The sequence below is a fragment of the Neoarius graeffei genome, chromosome 9, assembly GCF_027579695.1.
Source record: "Neoarius graeffei isolate fNeoGra1 chromosome 9, fNeoGra1.pri, whole genome shotgun sequence".
Taxonomy (NCBI): domain Eukaryota; kingdom Metazoa; phylum Chordata; class Actinopteri; order Siluriformes; family Ariidae; genus Neoarius; species Neoarius graeffei.
Window position 1 is genome coordinate 14,462,543 of NC_083577.1, and position 20,865 is coordinate 14,483,407.

Sequence of the window (20,865 nt, forward strand, 5' to 3'; positions counted from 1 at the left end):
AACAGCTGTGGCAACCCCTAATATATGTTATGGCCACAGTTATGTCGACACCTGATCATCACACTCATCCCATTCCAGATTTATTCCCTTTTACTCTTATAACCAGCTCCACTCTTCTGAGAAGACTTTCCACTAGATTTTTGGTGTGTGGCTGTGTGGGTTTCTTTTTATTGAGCGAGAAGAGCATTAGTGAGGTCAGGCACTGATGATTTTGTGAGGAGGTCTGAGGTACAGTCAGTGTTCCAGGTCATCCTAAAAGTGTTCAGTGGGGTTGAGTTCAGTCAAGGCTCTGTGCAGGACGCTCGAGTTCTTCACTCTGACCTGAACACACCATGTCTTCATGGAGCTCGCGTTGTGCACTGGGGTATTGTCATGCTGGAACGGGTTTGGGCCTCTTAGCTCCAGTGAAGGGAAACTGTAATGCTACAGCTTATAAAGACATTCTGTATAATTGTGTGCTTCAAATTTTGTGGTATCAGTTATTTGTGGTATGCAAATGTCAGAAATCAGGCCAGTGGTGCAATGGATAACGTGCCTAACTACCAATCAGTAAATTCTAGGTTTGACTCCTGGCTGGCTCGGAAATCCTTGGGTGGTGGTGTTAGGCCTGTCACGATATTTGATATACCGACTTATCGTACGGTAAATGAAAATGAACTCAGTAATTTTTTTTTACCTCGATTTTGGCATTTACGCACTGTACATCTACATGGGGAAGTCGCCAGAGTATTAGCTTGACCCATTGACTGACTAAAACGTGCTCTCTGTCAGAGGCGGGGCCTCCCAGCATGCAACAGTTATCCAGCCAGGGTATCCACTGAATGGGGGAAAAGACAACACGTTGCTCCGTTGTACAGACCATAGGTGTAGAATTGGGTATGGGCGTGTCCCTACCAATATCAAACGACGGCTGATATGTCCCTACTAATATTTCTGATTGAAGAGAAAAAAAATCGCACTCCGCACGGTACACAAATGGTTACTGTAGATTTCCACTGGGCGAAACCATGCAAAATTCACTCATGAATATTCGCTCTGGGGGTGTGGTTGCGAAAACAGCATGCAGTTAGGCTATTGTGTCAGTTAGCAAGTGCGGTTGCAGTGCAGTGACCGGCTGCTAGCTAGCAAACTGTCCTTGAGGAATGTAACGTTAGATTAGCTTGTAAAATGAATCCGTTAACAACAGTTCGTATTCAGTGTGTAAAAACGACAACATACGAATATGACACTCTTCTAAGTTTGTGTGGCATGTAAATAACAGTCCGACTTGATTACAACAACTGGTGTTCATTAAGGTCACAAAGAAATTATTAAATCATATCAAATTGTGCTAATGTTGGCTAATATTGCACCAAGTCTTGCTTGTGAAGTGCCTGCCAACTTTAGCAGCCTGCTAACCCTTAATTTGAAGTGCTTCAGTTAAGACCTGCAGAGAGCCCTGACCAAGTTCGTGTAACATGACACATGTAAGCAACAACCCGATGGTGATGTGGACATTGTTCATGGCCCAGACGCCTTTTAATCAAATAAAACATTTTCACGTAATAAGCATAACAGCCTCTGCCTTCTTGATCAGAAATTTTTGGTTACTCCTGCCTCTCTTGAAAACGTCACATACCGAGTACACACACACACACACACACACACACACACACGCTGAACTGATTGGTTTTTGAGGGGGTTCATTTGAAAGCGGTAGGCTAAAAACTTCTCTGTAGAACCCTGTCACCAGGGCTTTACAGTGCGCACATTTCACTCGCATTTGCGAGCGAATTTTTCAGCATGCGAACGACGAAAAAAAAATGCTCATTCGTGCGAGGGCTTCTTGCGGCCGACAATTTAGGAAAGCACAGACGCGACGAGTTGAACGTTCTAAAATGTATCAAACGTTAAACTGCAAAGTATGTAAATCCAGCGCTGGATAGCCTACCTAATATCATTTTTAACACTAGAGACAAGAAAATTACATCAATGTGTTCATCAGAGCCTTGTAGTGCTCAATGTGAAATAATTTTGTGAATATCTCCTTCCGTTTTCATGTAAATCCCCGTTGTTTGGAGGGAGCGCTCTGAGAAAATCCTTCACTTTCTGTGTGCCTCTCTGTGTCTCTGCCCTCAGCGCGCGGATGGGGGAGGGGCTGCTCGCTCTCTCGCACACAGGAGGGAGGGGCTGCTCCCTCTCAGAGAGACACATGCTTGTAGCCTCATGGCAGTGTAACGAGTAACGGCGTGTGTGTGTTCGTGTGTGTGTGTGTGTTCAGTGTTGTGTACGTGTGTGTTCTGCCTGCGCCTTGCTCCCTGTCTGTAGTTGCGTGCATTGCCTCTGTCTTGCACTGCGGTGGTTCCCACGGTAGCCGGGGGTGTGTGAAAAAGTTAATTTTTTTTGCCGTTCTGCCATGCTAGTGCGTTTTACCGGGACATGAGATTTCAGCTTTTTTATTCTTCTCGGTCTGTAGCTTGAACAAGTTTGGGCTACTGAATAACACTTTCAGTTAAAGTTGAGTCTGGTGCTTTTGTGCTGACGCTACAATAGCCTACTATCACAATAAACATTTCCCGTTTTCTACTCATCTTTCTGTGATTGCCCCTCTTTCCCACGGTTGTATGTTGTGGGTGTGGCATTAGGTGGGAAAAGTGCTTTTTAGGGATTCATCAGATCATTCAACTGAAAGATAACTGAGAGCTGGTTCGGACCGAGCTAAGAAATATATTCGCTATGCAGAGAATAACGGTGTTTTTTAAAAGCAATGATGGTGGAAACAAGAATAAAAGAACGGATGAGTAAGAAAGTGTAGTGAAGAAAGCTAGAACGACGGGAGAAGGTGCGGGAAAATTATATAATGAGATGGAAAGCACACACCCCAGTGCAAACATTTAGATGGGAACATACAACACAGCAGAAAAACAAATAATATACAGTATATACAAATGGTGCATGTCACAACACAACAGAAAGACAAAGAATATATATACAACTGGGCTTGTTGAGTTGCAGATGTTAATTGCACATTAGTTATGGAAACTCAGTTCAGCTACAAAACTCAGGATATTGCACTGTATTTGGTATTGTATTGGGTATGGATGTAAAAGTGTAGAAATATAAAATATACAAAAGCTATAAAAACTAAAAAGTTGCTCTGTCAGGTTGCACTGTAATAAGTATTGCACTGTATCAGGTAAGTGTGAGAATATTGTCCTTTTAGGTCCTTGTTGGTGCATTGTTGCACCTGCCAGAAGTGGCATCAGTCAGTGCATGTAATTAGCCTTTTTCACATTACGTCACTTGCAGAAGAACCTCACATCCGTTTTCAGCCTTTTGAATGGAAGAAGAGGCGGCATGCTAATCTGCTGGCTAACAAGTAGCAACCATAGAAAGTCAGTAAACTTCCTTTCCAAAACAAGGCAGAAAGGTGACTGGAATGGTCGCTAACAATACGTAATGATAAACAACAATGCGCAATATTATCATCAATCTTATCTGTGAATGACACAGTTTTGTTAACAAATGTTGCCGCCGTATACCTCTTCCATTCAAAAGGCTGAAAACGGATACGAGTTCCCCTGCAAGTGACGTAATGTGAAAAAGGCTAATTGTTCAAGGTGGTTATGGCCTGTGGGGAAAAAACTGTTTTTGAGTCTGTTGGTCCTTGCTTTGATGCACCTGTAACACCTGCCTGAGGGCAGCAAGTCAAAGAACTCAGAGCCAGGGTGGGAGCTGTCCTTGATGATGATGTTAGCTCTGCTGAGCTCTGCTCTCTGTTTAGCTACTGTTTGTTCATTCATTCAGTTGTTCGTTGTTCATTTGTTTGTTCATTCATTCATTTGTTCATTCATTCTCAATTGAATTTTGCATTTTATGTGTTGGTGTGTCTAAGGTTTGTGCTGCAATAAACCTTTAAAATGAAAACTTGTGAAAAGCTTGTGCCCCCATTTTTTTTTTCCCTGTGCTCCTAAAATTTTTAACTTAGGAGCACATGTGCTCCTGAAAAAAAAAGTTAGTGTAGAGCCCTGCCTGTCACTCCCTTCTCTCCCTCCCCTCTCCGCTGTGGGCTCAAGAAGACAACAAAAGGGCAATAATATACCGTAACAACCATCAATCAGAATTCAGATACATTCTGTTGCCAAGTAAAATTGTAACCTTTCAACATGTCAAAGTTCTAGAGCCCTCGTCCTATTTTACCGTTAGATCAATCACATATCAGCTTTAACTAGTTTTAGAATGCTAGTTTAAGATCATACAGAAGATAGCCTACTCCCCCTGCCAGCCTAATGGAATGCAGTATTTAAGGCTCTGTATGTGTTTTACTTCTATTTATGAGGGAAAGGAACATACTCCTTGACAGTCAATGCGTTTATTCGCTTGTAAAACAGATTTGCAAATTGGTAGAATGAGTTAATCATCACATGCAAGATTTGCAATTAATCAAATGAATTGCATATTATTATTATTATTATTATTATTCATGAATTACTACAGTTCTGAACTTCAAATTTTTAAAGTCTGGACTTTGGAGAGATGATGGAACACTTTGGTGGAACACAACGGAGCAAAATATTGTGACCCTCTGTTGTTGACCTGAAGTTGGCGCCACTGGGGGTTGGCATTGGGTTTTTGTCCCCACCAATGTTAATACCACACCTACGCCCTTGCCTACATGTTATCTCGTTCTAATTGTTACTTTTATCCAAATGACAGCTGACAATACGTTGTTACTTTGCACTTTTTGTTTATCTGGGTACGAATCTTTGAGAAACTGGATTGGCAGAATGTTGCCTGTGAAGAAAAGTTAATATTTACTTAAGTGCAATTTTCAAGAGCCATAGATTGTATTTTATTTATTGTTTTTGTTGAGTGGGTTTTATTTTGTTTTATTTCTTTAGGTTATTTATTTATATTTGTGTGTATGTGTGTGTGTGTGTGTGTGTGTATATATATATATATATATATATATATATATATATATATATATATATATATATATATTTTTTTTTTTACATTCCACTGTTGAATTGAAGAAGTTGACTTAATTCAAGTTTACTGTTCTTTTGAAAGGGTATTTCCCTTTTCATTCCGCATGTTAGATTTGGCACAGTTTTACACCGGATGCCTTTCCTGACGCAACCCTCTCCAATTTATCCGGGCTTGGGACCGACACCAAGAATATGCTTATGCACCCCCAGTGGCTGGATTTACATGTGCATCAATGAGAATGGGGATGAGAGTGTAGTGAAGATACAAGGAGTAGACGTAAAGAAAGTTGGTGAATTCAAGTACCTGGGGTCAACTGTACAGGAAAATGGGGGCTGCGATAGTGAGGTGAGAAAGAGAGCGCAGGCAGGGTGGAGCAGTTGGAGAAGGATTTTGGGAGTCATTTGTGATAGGAAAGTCCCAGCAAAAGTGAAAGGTAAGGTGTATAAGACAGTAGTGAGACCAGCTGTGTTGTATGGATTGGAGACCGTACCCTTAACGAAGAGACAGGAGGCAAAGTTGGAGGTGGCGGAGTTGAGGATGTTAAGGTTTGCGATGGGAGTGACAGGGTTGGACAGGATAAGGAACGAGCACATCAGAGGGACCGCACATGTGGAGAGCTTGGGAATTAAGCTAAGAGAGATGAGACTGAGATGGTATGGGCACATCCTGAGAAGAGATGCAGAGCATGTTTGAAGGAGAATGTTGAGGATGGAGCTGCCAGGCAAACAAAAACGAGGAAGGCCAAAGAGGAGATACATGGATGTGGTGAGAGAGGACATGAAAGTGGCAGGTGTGGTAGAGAAGGATGCGGAAGACGGGGAGCAATGGAGATGAAAGATCCGCTGTGGTGACCCCTAATTGGGAGCAGCCAAAAGAAGAAGAAAACTGTTCTTCTGAAAGGGTGTATTTGTATGATCGTTATTTTACTAGTGGCATAAAATTGTCTTGAAGAGACATCAACAATAATATCGTTTATCACAATAATCCCTGAGACAATATATCGTCCAACAACGTTTATCGTGACCGGCCTGGGTGGTGTAGTGGTTAACACAGTCACCTCACAGCAAGAAGGTTTTGGGTTTGAGCCCAGTGGTGGTGACTGTAAATAAGACAATTGAATGTGGTTGTTTTGTTTTCTAGTGGTACTTCACAGTACCTCTCTGGTGTGTGATGCATGTTTTGAACTTGACTTGGACAATAAATGCATACTAATGTGTCCATTCTTCAAACATTTTTGCCATTGACTTTTTTTTAATTGGCTCCACTGCTCATAATTTGCTGCAAATCCAATTATTTCACCATGAAATTGTCTTCGATTCGGATCTAACGTGACTGGAAGCGATGCCATATTTGTTGATCGATTCTCATGCTCTGATTGGCTGAGCTGGACTACGTGACCACACCGTAGTTTAGTTTAAACTTTTATTATACACAGAATCCAAAAAGATAAACCTTGTTTACATTGGAGCTGTGTTTAGTTTTAGGAATTTTGTACAAGTACATTAAAAAATTTTAACATTTAATAATAAAACAAAAATAAGAAACTACATTAACAATTCTACATAGCATCAGATGAAATGATATTGAAGGTCAGATTAGTGCCAATACTTAAATACATACAAAATACACAGACTAATAATTAACTTTAGACCAATAATTATTAGTAAAAGCCCTCACATAAAGATTTCTTGATACTGTCAAGACTATTAAACAATTTGGCAGCAAGAAAAGGAAAAAGAATGAAGGCCAGACTTGGAAGAAACTTTTGACATATATTATTTCTAGATCTAGTGTTATGTACTTCTGAATTCAAGAAAAAATATTAGACAAATATGACTGGTAAAAGCCATTTAAGCATTTAAATATAATCAAACACTTATGAAAATTCCACCTGGCGGTTAAACTAACCCAACCAAGACTTCTAGGTAATATTTCTGTATATTCATCTCTGACTTTCTTAAGATAATACGAGCACCTCTTTTCTGTAGCTGATGCAGTCTTTCAAGACTAGTAGGATCTGCATTAGTCCAACTACATCACAATACTCCTATAGAGGCTGGACCAAGGATGTATGCAGCTGTTGACAAGTGTCCTTGTTCAGATATTTTCTGATTCTACTCAGCAGACTTAGCTGGCATGAAACCTTAGAAGCAACAGTGTCTATATGTGAATGCCAGTTCATAAGAGTCAAATGTCAAACCAAGATATTTTATGGTATCAGTGAAGTTCAGTATAGAAGCTGCAAATGATAGAACAGGTTGGGTACATCTAGCAAGCCTCTGTCTACTACCAAACAGCATTACTTTTGTCTTCTTGTAGTTAACTATAAGTTCGTTGGCATTGAACCATTCATTCAGACAATTTAAATCATGCTGGAGAGAAGACTGGATGGGAGCAACATCATTGCCAGTGAAGAATAGTGCTGTGTTGTTGGCATAAATTACAACTTTTACTATGCTGGACAACACTTGGCAAGTCGTTTATATATAGATAATAAACAACAAAGGGCCAAGTACTGATCCTTGTGGAACTCCCAATGTAAGCTCGAATTGATCAAACAAAGTTCTGTTGACACAGACAGATTGTGTTCTCTGGCTCAGATAGTTGTCAAACCAAGCTAAGACCACACCACGCATACCAATATTCTCTAGTTTATGTTTGAGAAGAGAATGACTTACCATATCGAATGCTTTACTGAGGCAAGGCAAGTTTATTTATATAGCGCATTTCATACACAGTGGCAGTTCAATGTGCTTTACAGAGGTAAAAGCAAAACAGTAAACAATAGAAAATAAAATTACATAAAATAAATGGGGAAGAAGAGAGAAAAAAATAAGAATTAAACAATAGTAGAAATAAAATAAATTAAGTAAAAGTTCAGTAAAAAACAGCAGAATAAATAGATTAAAAGTTAAGTAAAGTTTAAAACATGCAGAGACTGTAAAAGTTAAGTAAAGTTTAAAATGTAAAGATGACGATATTTATCAGTTAGCAGAAAGCATCTGAGAACAGCTTGGTCTTTAGTCTAGATTTGAAGCTGCCAACAGCAGGAGCATTTTTGATGTCCTCTGGGAGTTGGTTTCATAGCTGTACTGCATAGTAGCTAAAAGCTGCTTCACCACACTTTGTTTTAACAACAGGTTTTACCAGTAAATTTTGCTGCTGCGATCTGGTATTTCTGATTGGGTTAAGCCGCTGCAACATATCAGAGAGGTAATTGGGCCCTGTACCATTTAGAGATTTGTACACCAGCAGCAATGCTTTAAAGTCAATTCTGTAGCTTACTGGAAGCCAGTGAAGGGACCTTAGAATTGGAGTAATGTGCTCTGTTCTTTTTGTTTGTGTGAGAACCCTAGCCGCTGCATTTTGAATCACCTGAAGTCGTTTGATGGTCTTTTTTGGCAGGCCTGTGAAAAGGCCATTGCAGTAATCAACCCTACTAGAGATGAAGGCATGTATAAGTTTTTCCAGATCATTTTTTGACATAAGTCCTCTTAGTTTGGAAATGTTTTTTAGGTGATAAAATGCCGATTTAGTGATTGCTTTCATGTGACTGTCAAAGTTTAGCTCACTGTCAATGAAAACACCAAGATTTTTAACCATATCTTTTGTTTTAATCCCCTTTGTGTCAAGAATAGTGGTAATCCTGAGTCTTTCATCTTTTTTCCCAAATAGAATTACTTCTGTTTTATTTGTGTTCAGCTGAAGAAAATTTTGTGACATTCAGTTGTTGATTTGGTCGATACACTGGTAGAGACATTCAAGGGGGGCATAATCATTAGGTGATGAGCAAAATAAATTTGGGTGTCATCTGCATAGCAGTGATACAAAATTGAGTTGTTCTTGATAATTTGTCCAAGTGGGAGCATATAAAGGTTGAATAGTAATGGTCCAAGGATTGACCCCTGGGGGACACCACAGGTCAAGGACATTGATGTTGAGGTACAATTTCCCATGGTAACAAAGAAGCTTCTATCTTTTAAGTATGATTTTAACCAATTGATAACTTTACCAGTCAACCCAACCAAGTGTTCAAGTCGATATAGCAGTATGTTGTGATCAACAGTATCAAAAGCTGCACTGAGGTCCAGTAACATCAGGACCGATGTTTTGCCTGCATCAGTATTAAGACGCATGTCATTTATAACTTTAATCGGCGCTGTTTCAGTGCTATGATTGGCACGAAATCCTGACTGAAAGTTATCAAGATATCAAGAAAGCAGTTAATTGATTGAAGACAATTTTTTCAAGGATTTTCCCGATGAATGGTAGATTTGATATTGGCCTGTAGTTGTTTAATACTGAAGCATCCAGATTATTCTTTTTAAGTAGGGGCTTTACGACGGCTTTTTTCAGGGACACAGGAACAATGCCAGTCTCTAGGGATGTATTTATGATCTGAAGCACATCTGTAATTATGAGGTGAAGAACAGACTTAAAAAAGTTGGTGGGCAGAATGTCCAATTCAGATGTTGAGGAACTGAGATTTTGTACAGTCCCCCCCCCCCAAGAGTCTCGTAATCAATCAAACAAAATTCTGACATTGTGTTGAAATTGTCTGTCTGTGTCACTGGTGATTGCAGCTTTTCAGTTATTTGCAACTGAGATATATTATGAGCAATACTCTGCCGTATTTTATCAATTTTACCTTTGAAGAAGGATGCAAACTCATTGTATTTATTAACTGAGAGAAGTTCAGGTGCTAATTGTGGTGGGGGATTAGTTAGCTTCTCTACTGTTGAAAATAGCACACGGGCATTGTTTATATTCCTGTTGATGTTGGAGAAGAAAGACTGTCTTGCTTTACCAATTTCATAATTATATTTACAAAGCATCTCTTTATGGATTTGATAATGGATGTCAAGTTTAGATTTGCTCCGTCTTCCTACATTCTTTCTTTAGCAATTTAACAGCTGGGTATTGCTTCCATGGTGCTTTCTGCTTGTCATTGACTCTTTTGATTTTGAATGGAGCAATATCATCCATAATTTGGGTCATATTTAAATAAAAAATTTCCAGCAAGTCGTCCACAGAGTCTGACATTTTAGTTGAGATCCGAGAGAGAGCTTGCTCAAAGACAACACGTGTTGTCGTTTATGACTCTCCTACCCATAGTCGTTGAGCTGTTCTGAATGTGAGGGGACATAGAAACATCAGAGAAAACACAGAAATGATCAGATAAGGCCAGGTCAACAACAGTAGTAGAAACAGTAAGACCCTTTGCGATAACGAGAGTGGGTCGGCCCCTGTACATGTTGTACTAGGTTGAAGTTGTCAATAAGTGCAAGTAGTTCTCTGGCGTAAGTGTTTTCAGGATTATCTACATGCAAGTTAAAATCCCCAGATATAATAAGACAGTCTTTACTAAGGTATAATAAGACAGTTCTTTACTGAGGTCCAAGAAGACTGCACCAATGACTTTACCGTTGTCAATGTTCTTCAAAATATAATCTGAGACGTCCGAGAGGGCAGTACACGTAAAGTGTATGTCAGCACCAAGCTTTAGGAGACGTGGAGGGACATTAAGACCTGAGGACTTTTTGACTCGAAGCGAAGAAAGTTCTTTCCGTACAACGTCAGATGATATATTTTTGAAGGCAAAGGCTGGGACATCAGACAAACTGCTGCAAACTATGGATGGACTGCCAGTAAGGCAGCCAAGAGCACCACGCAGTTGAGATCCAATGGTTGTAAAAAAAAAAAAATCATTAAAGCAGCGAGCAATACTTGAGTCATCAGTGTATCTCAGAACTTCATAAACAAGTTCATGCAATAACCGTCTGTTTTTCTTCTGAATCAACTTTCTGATTATGGACCAGACCTTAGAAAGGTCATCAGCATTGTCAGAAAGTAAGGTGTTATAATGATCACGCTTGGCCTCACTGATAAATTGAGTAACCTTGTATCTTAGCGTTTTGTAACAAATCCAGTCGTCATAAGACTTTGATCTTACAGCTTTACGCTTTAGTATATCACGACTTTTGATAGCGGTTCTGATTTCTTCAGATAGCCTCCTTGGATGGCTACCATGTACTCGAAGCCAATGTAGAGGAGCATGCTTGTTGCAAAGATCTTCAAGGAAGGTTTCCATACAGAACCAGGCATTGTCAGGGTTATCAAAAAGACTAGTAGTATCTCAAGATCATTTATAAAGGCAATGGGATTGAAGGTATTAACTACAAACATTGATCACCTTAGCCTTAGGTCTTGGGACTTTGCAGGTCCTGTTACAATAAATCAAATAATGATCACTGAGGGAGAGCTCAAGGACACCCAGAGTTGGATACACGCTGACTAGTGTTGGTAAAAATCAAGTCAATCGTAGTGAAAGAATGCGGTGTGACACGAGTTGACTCTTTGAGTTGTTTTAGGCCAATATCCTTCATCTTTTTGATAAAATCCTTCCCCTGCTTTGAACCAGTGTTGCAGTTGAAGTCACCTAACAGAAAGAATTCTGAGGTTTCAAAATCAACACTGTTAAGCTAATTAAGTAGACTAGAATAGAAGGTAGTAGCGTCAGGAGGGCGATAAACACATCCAATGAGTAGAGGCTTAGATCGAGGAAGCTTGATGTTACAAAGAACTATTTCCAAGTCATTGAAATTAACAGGCAATGAAAGATGATTATAAACAAAGTGCTCATGTAAATAGATGGCTGTTTCACCACCATGTCTGCTGCTATCGCAACGCTCCAGTTGATAAGTCAATAAGGATTTCTTCGTTTGATACAGAGTTATCCAGCCAAGTTTCTGATAAGGCTATGACATCAGGACGTGTGTCGACGAGGGCAAAAAGACGTAATTCTTCGATATTTCGTAGGAGGCTATGAATATTCGAATGAACCATTGTAACCATATGTTTAAAACTAAATCTGTCAGCCGTGACGGGAAAATTAAATTCAGAGTTCACTGAGTTCATGTTATCAGAAATTATGTACAGTGGTGCTTGAAAGTGTGTGAACCCTTTAGAATTTTCTATATTTCTGCATAAATATGACTTAAAACATCAGATTTTCACACAAGTCCTAAAAGTAGATAAAGAGAACCCAGTTATACAAATTAGACAAAAATATTATCCTTGGTCATTTATTTATTGTGGAAAATGATCCAATATTACATATCTGAGTGGCAAAAGTATGTGAACCTCTAGGATAAACAGTTAATTTGAAGGTGAAATTAGAGTCAGGTGTTTTCAATCAGTGGGATGACAATCAAGTGTGAGTGGGCACCCTGTTTTATTTAAAGAACAGGGCTCTATCAAATGTTTAGTTTACACATACCCGGGTATGTATAGAAATGGATAACCCCGCCTCTCCGTTTTCAAAAATATCCACAATTACACCAGACCATTCTCCAAAATATCTGCATTTACACGGATCCACATAGATACACGGCTAAGCGCTATGATGAGCATGCCAAACATATAGGTGGCGGTATAAGGAGAAGTATCAAGCCATATTAGCCTATCAGAATCATGAAAATACAAATGACATGACTTCCGTTTCCTCCTAACTGCAAACATGGCGCGAGGTTCGTTTCAGTGGACAGACAGAGAAGTGGAGCTGCTCTTAGGTGTAGCGTTAGAATACAAAACAATAAAAATACAGGAGAACGCAGACTGGGAGTGATGTCAAGCAAAATATGCGGACATATTGTCACATTGGTGGGAGGAAAAGTGCCTGAAAAACTGTGACCCTCCTCGCAGTCCTTCTCCTCTGCTCCTCATTAAAGCAGTTGTAGTCCTATTTGCAAATGCAAACAAACCAAAAGTGTTTGCAAATATGTAAAAAGGACGACCACCCGTGTTGCATCCATGAGACCATCAAACCAAAATATTGAGCCCCTGACGCAAATATTGTTCTGTGACGCATATTGTGACATCGGGAAAACCTAAAACTCCGTTTTCCACTATTTACACGCAGGCATGAAAACGGAGTTTTCAGTAATCTCCACTTTGCCCAGAGTTTTCAAAGATATCTGTTTTCAGTGACTGAAACCTCCGTTTACGTGTAAATGAGAAGTGCAACCACATAAATATGCGTATTCATAGATATCCGGCTACGTGTAAACGGAGCTAAAGTCTGATCTTCACAACACATTTGGGGAAGCGTATCATGGCACGAACAAAGGAGATTTCTGAGGACCTCAGAAAAAGTGCTGTTGATGCTCATCAGGCTGGGAAAGGTTACAAAACCATCTCTAAAGAGTTTGGACTCCACCAATCCACAGTCAGATTGATTTGTGTACAAATGGAGGAAATTCAAGACCATTGTTACCCTCCCCAACAAAGATCACTCCAAGAGCAAGGCGTGTAATAGTCAGCGAGGTCACAAAGGACCCCAGGGTAACTTCTAAGGCTACATCCACACGACAACGGCAATGAGATGTTATTTAAAAATATATCGCGTCCAAATGGGCAACAATCAGTAAAATATCAGGTCCATATGGCAACGCAACGCTTGCTGAAAACGATGCAATACACATGCCACACCTCTAGGGGCGCTGTAAGACGGTCCCTTCGGAGACACCAGAACAATAGAAGAAGTAAGGACGCATGCGCATAAACTATCATATTAGCCACAAAGTCAGGAAAATCTGTTTGTAAAATTACATTATAATGACCAAATACAATGAAAAGTATTTTTCCAGTCTCACCTGTGAAAGGTAATCCCATGTGATCTCGTTTGGACAGCAAACCTGTTGGTACAGTTAAACGCAGCTAATCTTTATTCTCCGCTTTGACCTCTCCAAAATGGCGGCGAGGATGACGTATGATTCTACGCGGAAGGCGGCGTCTTTAATGGTCCGGAATAAATTGAATGATACACGTTGATGGATTAATTTGTTGTTTCTCACCTGTGAAAGGTAATCCCATATGATCTCGTTTGGACGGTAAACCTGTTGGTACACTTAAACGCAGCACATGAATCTTTATTCTCCGCTTTGACCTATCCAATATGGCGACGAGGATGACGTATGATTCTACGCGGAAGGCGGCATCTTTAATGGTCCGGAATAAATTGAATGATACACGTTGATGGATTAATTTCTTCTATGCCCTTTTTGAGGAATGTATTGTAGGACTTAAACCCACATCTGAAGAGGTGAGATCGCTCCTTTTTTTTTTTCCCTATTTTTGCTGGCGGGATTGACTCTGCCCTAAGGGCAGAGTCTCTCTCTCTCTCTCTCTCTCTCTCTCTCTCTCTCTCTCTCTCTCTCTCTCTCTCTCTCTCACTTTGCACCATTACACAATAAATATTCACAGTAAAAATATTTTGTAAGCGCGTTTCATGAACCAAGTTATAGGATTTGTTGACAACTCGCATCAAGTTTGTTACACTTCTACCTGGCGTGAAGCACTCAGAGTCATGTGGTTGTGACGTCATCGTAAACAAATCCGTTCTACTCATCCAGACGACTTCACAACGGCAACGTTGCCATATCTTTCCACTCTGGAACCCGTTCTCAAAAAGATTGCGTTTTGGGCACCCAAAACGCCGGTGCCGTGTGGACGCCAGGCCTAAACAATAAGCAATTGTATCGGAGTCACCTGAATCCGTTGCCATGTGGACAGGGCCTAAGCCTCTCACATTGGCTAATGTTCACGAGTCCACCATCAGGAGAACACTGAACAGTAATGGTGTGCATGACAGGGTTGCAAGGAGAAAGCCACTGCTCTCCAAAAAGAACATTTGCTGCTCGTCTGCAGTTTGGTAAACATTTTTCAACAGCCAGAAGGCTGTTGGAAAAATGTTTTGTGGACGGCTGAGACTAAAAAATAACTTTTTGGTTTAAATGAGAAGCATTATGTTTGGAGAAAGGAAAACACTGCATTCCAGCATAAGAACCTTATCCCATCTGTGAAACATGGTGGTGATAGTATCATGGTTTGGGCCTGTTTTGCTGCATCTGGGCCAGGACGGCTTGCCATCATTGATGGAACAATGAATTCTGAATTATACCAGCGAATTCTAAAGGAAAATGTCAGGACATCTGTCCATGAACTGAATCTCGAGAGAAGGTGGGTCATGCAGAGATGCCTACTAGTACGGATTGGCCGTATTTTGTACGGAAAAGTTACGTAAATACGATGTTACGGCAAACAGTGTTATTCTGTACGGAATTATTATAAAGTCTTAAAAAATTCCAGTGAGTTGTTTTTAAATGTCCAAGCGACTTTTTCAATCCATGTGCGATTCACGGCTAGGCTATTTATTTTTACGACAACCACACATGCTGTGTGACACATGCGCAGATTCCGCACATGCTGTGTGTGACATGCGCAGATTCCGCACATTTGTTCGCGCTATTTTCGATACGGTAGAATGGCCGTGCATTACACCCAGTCAAAAGGGCAATGGATACGCGCACTGCAAACTGTGTAGAACTGACATTAACATCACTCATGGTGGTCGCGATGACTGCAGGCGGCATGTCAACTCCAAAAAACATATGGAGTATGCTGAAATGGCGAGTCAGGCGGAAAGTAAATCTGGGGGTATCCAGCAGTTTTTTATGAAATCTGTGGATGAAAAGACACGGAACGTGACACGTGCTGAAGCGGTGATGGTTGACCTATGCTTGGAGTTGAACTTGCCAATTAGTGTCATGAAATGTGAGTTAAACTTATTCAGTTTCTTTTTACGTGTATGATTTTTATTCACTGAAATATCAAACACTGGCTGTACTTCTTTAATTCAAAGTCTTTTCAGTGTTGCAAGTACAAATGGACATGTAGTATGATCAAAAACAGAATTTTATGATTAGTGCTGTTGGGATTGTGGCAAAAAATTGATCATTCCACTGTTTTAAATACAATTATAAATGTCATTTTATTCAATGTCTCTTCTGAAGCATTATGCTGAAGTATTTATGTATTGGGACATTAAGATAACAACAATGTCGGACTCTCTTTGGCATGAAATAAGAATATTTTTTTAAATTTTATTAGAATCCGTTAACAGGTAGAACATTTTGCCAGGCAATATAATATAATACTTTTGAGGAGTTACATTCAATACCAATGATTGGTAGTCAACCGTAATGTCTGCAAACAGGGAACACTGTTGTATTTATAAAAATGTGATATATTGTATGCTCCTAGAAATTTGTTGAGTGGAAATTCAGTTGAGATGGCTGCTCGCGTTTTGTTTATTCAATTCACACAAAACAGTTCTTTTTAATAATTTAAATGTTAAACATATTGGTGGATATATACCTCTTTATAATGAAAATGTGCATAAATTAATGTTACTGAAAGTCATTCCAAAATACTGAAAAATGTTTTCAAGTATACTGAAATTCAAAATTTGGGGTAGGCATCTCTGGTCATGCAGCAAGACAACGACCCTAAGCACACAAGTCATTCTACCAAAGAATGGTTAAAGAAGAATAAAGTTAATGTTTTGGAATGGCCAAGTCAAAGTCCTGACCTTAATCCAATCGAAATGTTGTGGGAAGGACCTGAAGCAAGCAGTTCATGTGAGGAAACCCACCAATATGCCAGAGCTGAAGCTGTTCTGTATGGAGGAATGAGGTAAAATTCCTCTAAGCCGGTGTGCAGGACTGGTCAACAGTTACTGGAAACGTTTAGTTACAGTTATTGCTGCACAAGGGGGTCACACCAGATACTGAAAGCAAAGGTTCACATACTTTTGCCACTCAGATATGTAATTTTGGCTCATTTTCCTCAATAAATAAATGTCCAAGTATAATATTTTTGTCTCATTTGTTTAACTGGGTCCTCCTTTATCTACTTTTAGGATTTGTATGAAAATCATGTTGTTTTAGGTCATATTCATGCAGAAATATAGAAAATTCTAAAGGGTTCGCAAACTTTCAAGCACCACTGTGGTTATGTTACACCATGTTATGTTAGAGCTAGGCAGCATACTACAGAGGGTAACTGAGAAAGCCAAGGACACATGCATCTGGAAGGAAATTTCATACATATTTTGCAAGTAGGGCGGTGTAGTGGTTAGCGCTGTCACTTCACAGCAAGAAGGTCCGGGTTTGAGCCCCGTGGCCGGTGAGGGCCTTTCTGTGCGGAGCTTGCATGTTCTCCCCGTGTCTGCGTGGGTTTCCTCCGGGTGCTCTGGTTTCCCCCACAGTCCAAAGACATGCAGGTTAGGTTAACTAGTGACTCTAAATTGACCGTAGGTGTGAATGTGAGTGGAAATGGTTGTGTCTATATGTCAGCCCTGTGATGATCTGGCGACTTGTCCAGGGTGTACCCCGCCTTTTGCCCGTAGTCAGCTGGGATAGGCTTCAGCTTGCCTGCAACCCTGTAGAACAGGATAAAGCAGCTAGAGTTGATGAGATTTTGCAAGTATTTTATAAGGAAATGGTTAGTAATTTTATTAGCCGAGAATGCACTGGAAGCCCCCCAGAAGACACACAAATTTCAAAATTTTCTGGGGGGGCATGCCCCCTTAGCATTAGCGCACCTTCCAGAGCCGCCACTTTTTTTTTTTTAAATTTATTTATTTTTTAATAAAGCTGGTAATTTCACATTTTCTGGAGAAGCCTGACTCCTGTGCGCGCGTTTTGGATAAACTACAGGAGAGGGTCTGCTACAGAAATTTAGAAAACTTGTCACTGAACTTCAGGCCCCCTGCCCCCTTTGATTTTGCTGTGAGATTTCAGGTATTCAGTTTGCATCTCTTAGTGTACAATTTTTAATTGTATACTGTGCTTTGCTGGGTCCAGATCCAGGCTGAAACCCACTTGTTCAGGACCTGTGTATGGCTCTTAACTGAAGTGCAGTTTAACAAATGTACAAATTCTTTGCTGCCGTTTATCAGCACTAATAAAACCACCTAAAATAAAAAAAATGTCTTGGATCAGTTTTTGTTTTAACTATGGAAATGATCACTGATTGAAAACAAGTCATGCAATCCCTAATTTAAAATTTAACATCACAACTAAAATCACAAACTGAATGTAGACTCTTGGACAATCTTTTCCTTGTGTCCAGGGTTGTCCTTTCAATCAAGGCTACATCTTTAATGTCTGTGCCGTCTGTTTTAAATTAATTGTTATTTAAGGTACATGATTGTAATTCTACAGAGAGTTAAAGGTCCACTACATGATCATTTCTAGGCAAAAGATACACAATAAACATCCAGTGTGTGTGCTGTGAGGGAAACACTCCTGTGACCAGCTCACAACATTTTGTCTGAGAATGTGGATTAATTAGATTCTTTTTTTATTTTCTCCTCTTTTTTCCTAAAAGCTGGTTCGCTTCATGTTCAGACAAGCTTTCGGGGTTCTCAAGAGGAGGGAATGGGAGTCCAGGTATCACTTCTTACTTCTGTGTGCATTGACTGGAGAGTGTGCTTTAAGATTCTGAGATTCTTTCAGCATTTTAATTTTCTTGCTCTCTCTCTCTCTCTAGTGTGGTAAATCAGTTTTTAGAGGTCTTCACAGAGCAGATTTTGCAGAACACTGACCGTGTACCTAAAGGCCTGATCATGCATGTTCTGGACCTCTACATGAGTGAGTTGGCTCAGGTTGGATCTGCTGAGGTAAAACCTGCTGAGGGTTTTTATTTCATTTTTTTTTTAATCAGCAACAAATATTTTATAATTGTATGCACCTCTTTTAATTATTTGAATATCCAGCTTCCTCCTGGGTAAATAAGATGCATCATAATGCTGTCTTTGCCTTTTGAAATCTGTCAATGCACATTTGTTTTAATTGCTCTTCAAAAGAAATGTCCAAGAAAAGGATATTAATGTTTTTTCCTGTTTTTTGTGATGGACTACTATATATGATGGAGTACTTGTAATGTTTGATTACTGCAATTAATCAGAACCTCAGTCAGTGTCTTTGTAGAAAGTTTTATGACCTTACAAAGCTGTTCCTCTTCTGCAGCTGACAGCGGACCAGAACCTGACTTTCATCGACCCCTTTTGCAAAACCATGGCCAAGACTAAAGAGTGAGTTACTTGAATTATCTGTGCATTTCAATACCTGCCCATATCAAACTGTAGAAAAATAATTTTATTCCTGTCCTCAGGAAATAATACTTTGAATCCCGAACAAGCTCATTTTAAGCAGAGATGACTATCTTTGTCATAAGGCATGTACAACTCGTAGTACTCCTCCTTATTTTGCTCTTTTTAAATCCAACTGCACAGATAGAATTAGTGTGTATATTAAATGTGATTGTATAACTACAGATGATAGTTCTACATGTAGGCATATCTGATGCTTGTTGGCCATGCTGTGAAAATGCATCTGCTTGCACAGTTTGTTTCCAAATCTGCTATTGCTTAACTCTTAAATATTTTCTATCATGAATACTATCATTAAAAAGCTTATAATCTCTGCTTTCCAAAGAAATTTATCTTGTTAAGATTTGTTCAGTACTTTTTAGGGATGCACCGAAATGAAAATTCTTGGCCGAAACCAAAAATGAAGAAACCAAGGCCGAAAACCGAAACACTGAAATAAATTATTATGCCAATTATTAGTACCATTGCATTCATGGCTATGACTGTGTACTAACCTCACTAAAATCAAGGCATTGCAATTGCATAAATTAATATTAATGCTTCAAAGAATAAATAAATTACAAAATTATGAAAATATTTATTAGCACTGACATTACAACAATGCACAATATAAAACAAAATTAAAAATAAAAATTTAACTTGACCCCACTCAGGTGTACATTAAATAATAATACAGGCCTATAACTGACTGGCCTGCTGAAAGATTGTAAAATTAAATATGTTCTCTCATAAAAACACAGTGCATTTAAGTCAGGTGCATTTTTAAAAATTTCTCTGTATGACTACTACAACAAAGTGCATTCAGAACAAGTGCAACTGCTGAAAAATATAACTATTTTTTCTGTAGGCCTACAACATAATAGTGTATCAAAACAAAGATTGCCATAGCCCATGTGTTAACTGTAGGCCTTTAACAACAACAAATGCACCGAGAATTGCAGATGTGCAAAGTGGAAAACAAATAGCCTATTTAAACACTAGACACAAGCCCATTCTACTTCTTAAGGTAAAGTGGCAGGTTTTTCTTGATGAAGAGTAGCTTCTCTGCTTTATCACAGTGAAGTCTGTTCCTCTTCTCATTGAGAACATGAGCTGCAGCACTGAACAGTCTCTCGCTGTCAGTGCTTGTGCATGGAGCAGACAAGTACTTGCGTGCCATCTTTGCCAGGTCAGGAAAGCGACCTTGGTTATTTCTCCAATAGAGTACTTGCATGTGACATCACAGCCGATCCAGATTGTGACAGACGCCATCTTGTCGGTCAAACGCCATATTTCCGCCTTCTACTTCTACTTCTGCTTCTACTTCTACCTTTTCTTCTGGAAAACCCTACTATATACAATTCTACTACTGCGGCTGCAAGCTCTCCCTACCTGTGCACGTTTTTTATGTTTTTCGTGTGTATTTTTGCGTGTTGTTCATCTGTACCGGACTTCAATATCCACTACAACCGTATGGACTTACTGGACATTGGTTTCCAGCAGAAAATGACGGTTTGTAGCGATTTCCATCGCATGCACAACATTCCGGACGAGATAGCGAGACCAGCGGGGTCTCCGTGGATTGTTATCGGAAGCAAAGCGAAGGAGGCGGCGTCAGGAGCGGAAGCAAAAGCGAGGCTGCAGGCAGAGCCGGCCTGTTGACTAAGCTCAGAAAACAGCCACCCAAATCTCCACTGCTAAGCCTCTATCTCTCTATCCATGGTAAACAAGATGGACGATTTGGAATTACAGCTGGAATTACCTTATTCTATTCTATAATCGGCTGGTCAGTGCTATACTCAATACTTAAGTGACTTACCCGTCCAATGAGGATTATTTTCTTGTTTACAAGATGCCGCGGCTGACAAATCCTGAATTTCTGTAAAGATAACTGTCCA

General features: G+C 39.7%; 1 protein-coding gene across 5 annotated transcripts in view; it reads left to right on the plus strand.

Moving 5' to 3' along the window:
* LOC132891467 (ribosomal RNA processing protein 1 homolog B-like) overlaps positions 1-20,865 on the plus strand; it is a 125,765-nt gene that overhangs the window by 52,075 nt on the left and 52,825 nt on the right. For all 5 annotated transcript variants that reach the window (XM_060929037.1, XM_060929038.1, XM_060929042.1 and 2 more), the window contains exons 5-7: positions 18,205-18,266; positions 18,367-18,496; positions 18,846-18,910. In XM_060929037.1, coding sequence (XP_060785020.1) covers positions 18,205-18,266; positions 18,367-18,496; positions 18,846-18,910 — 257 coding nt within the window. The remainder of the gene's footprint in view (positions 1-18,204; positions 18,267-18,366; positions 18,497-18,845; positions 18,911-20,865) is intronic.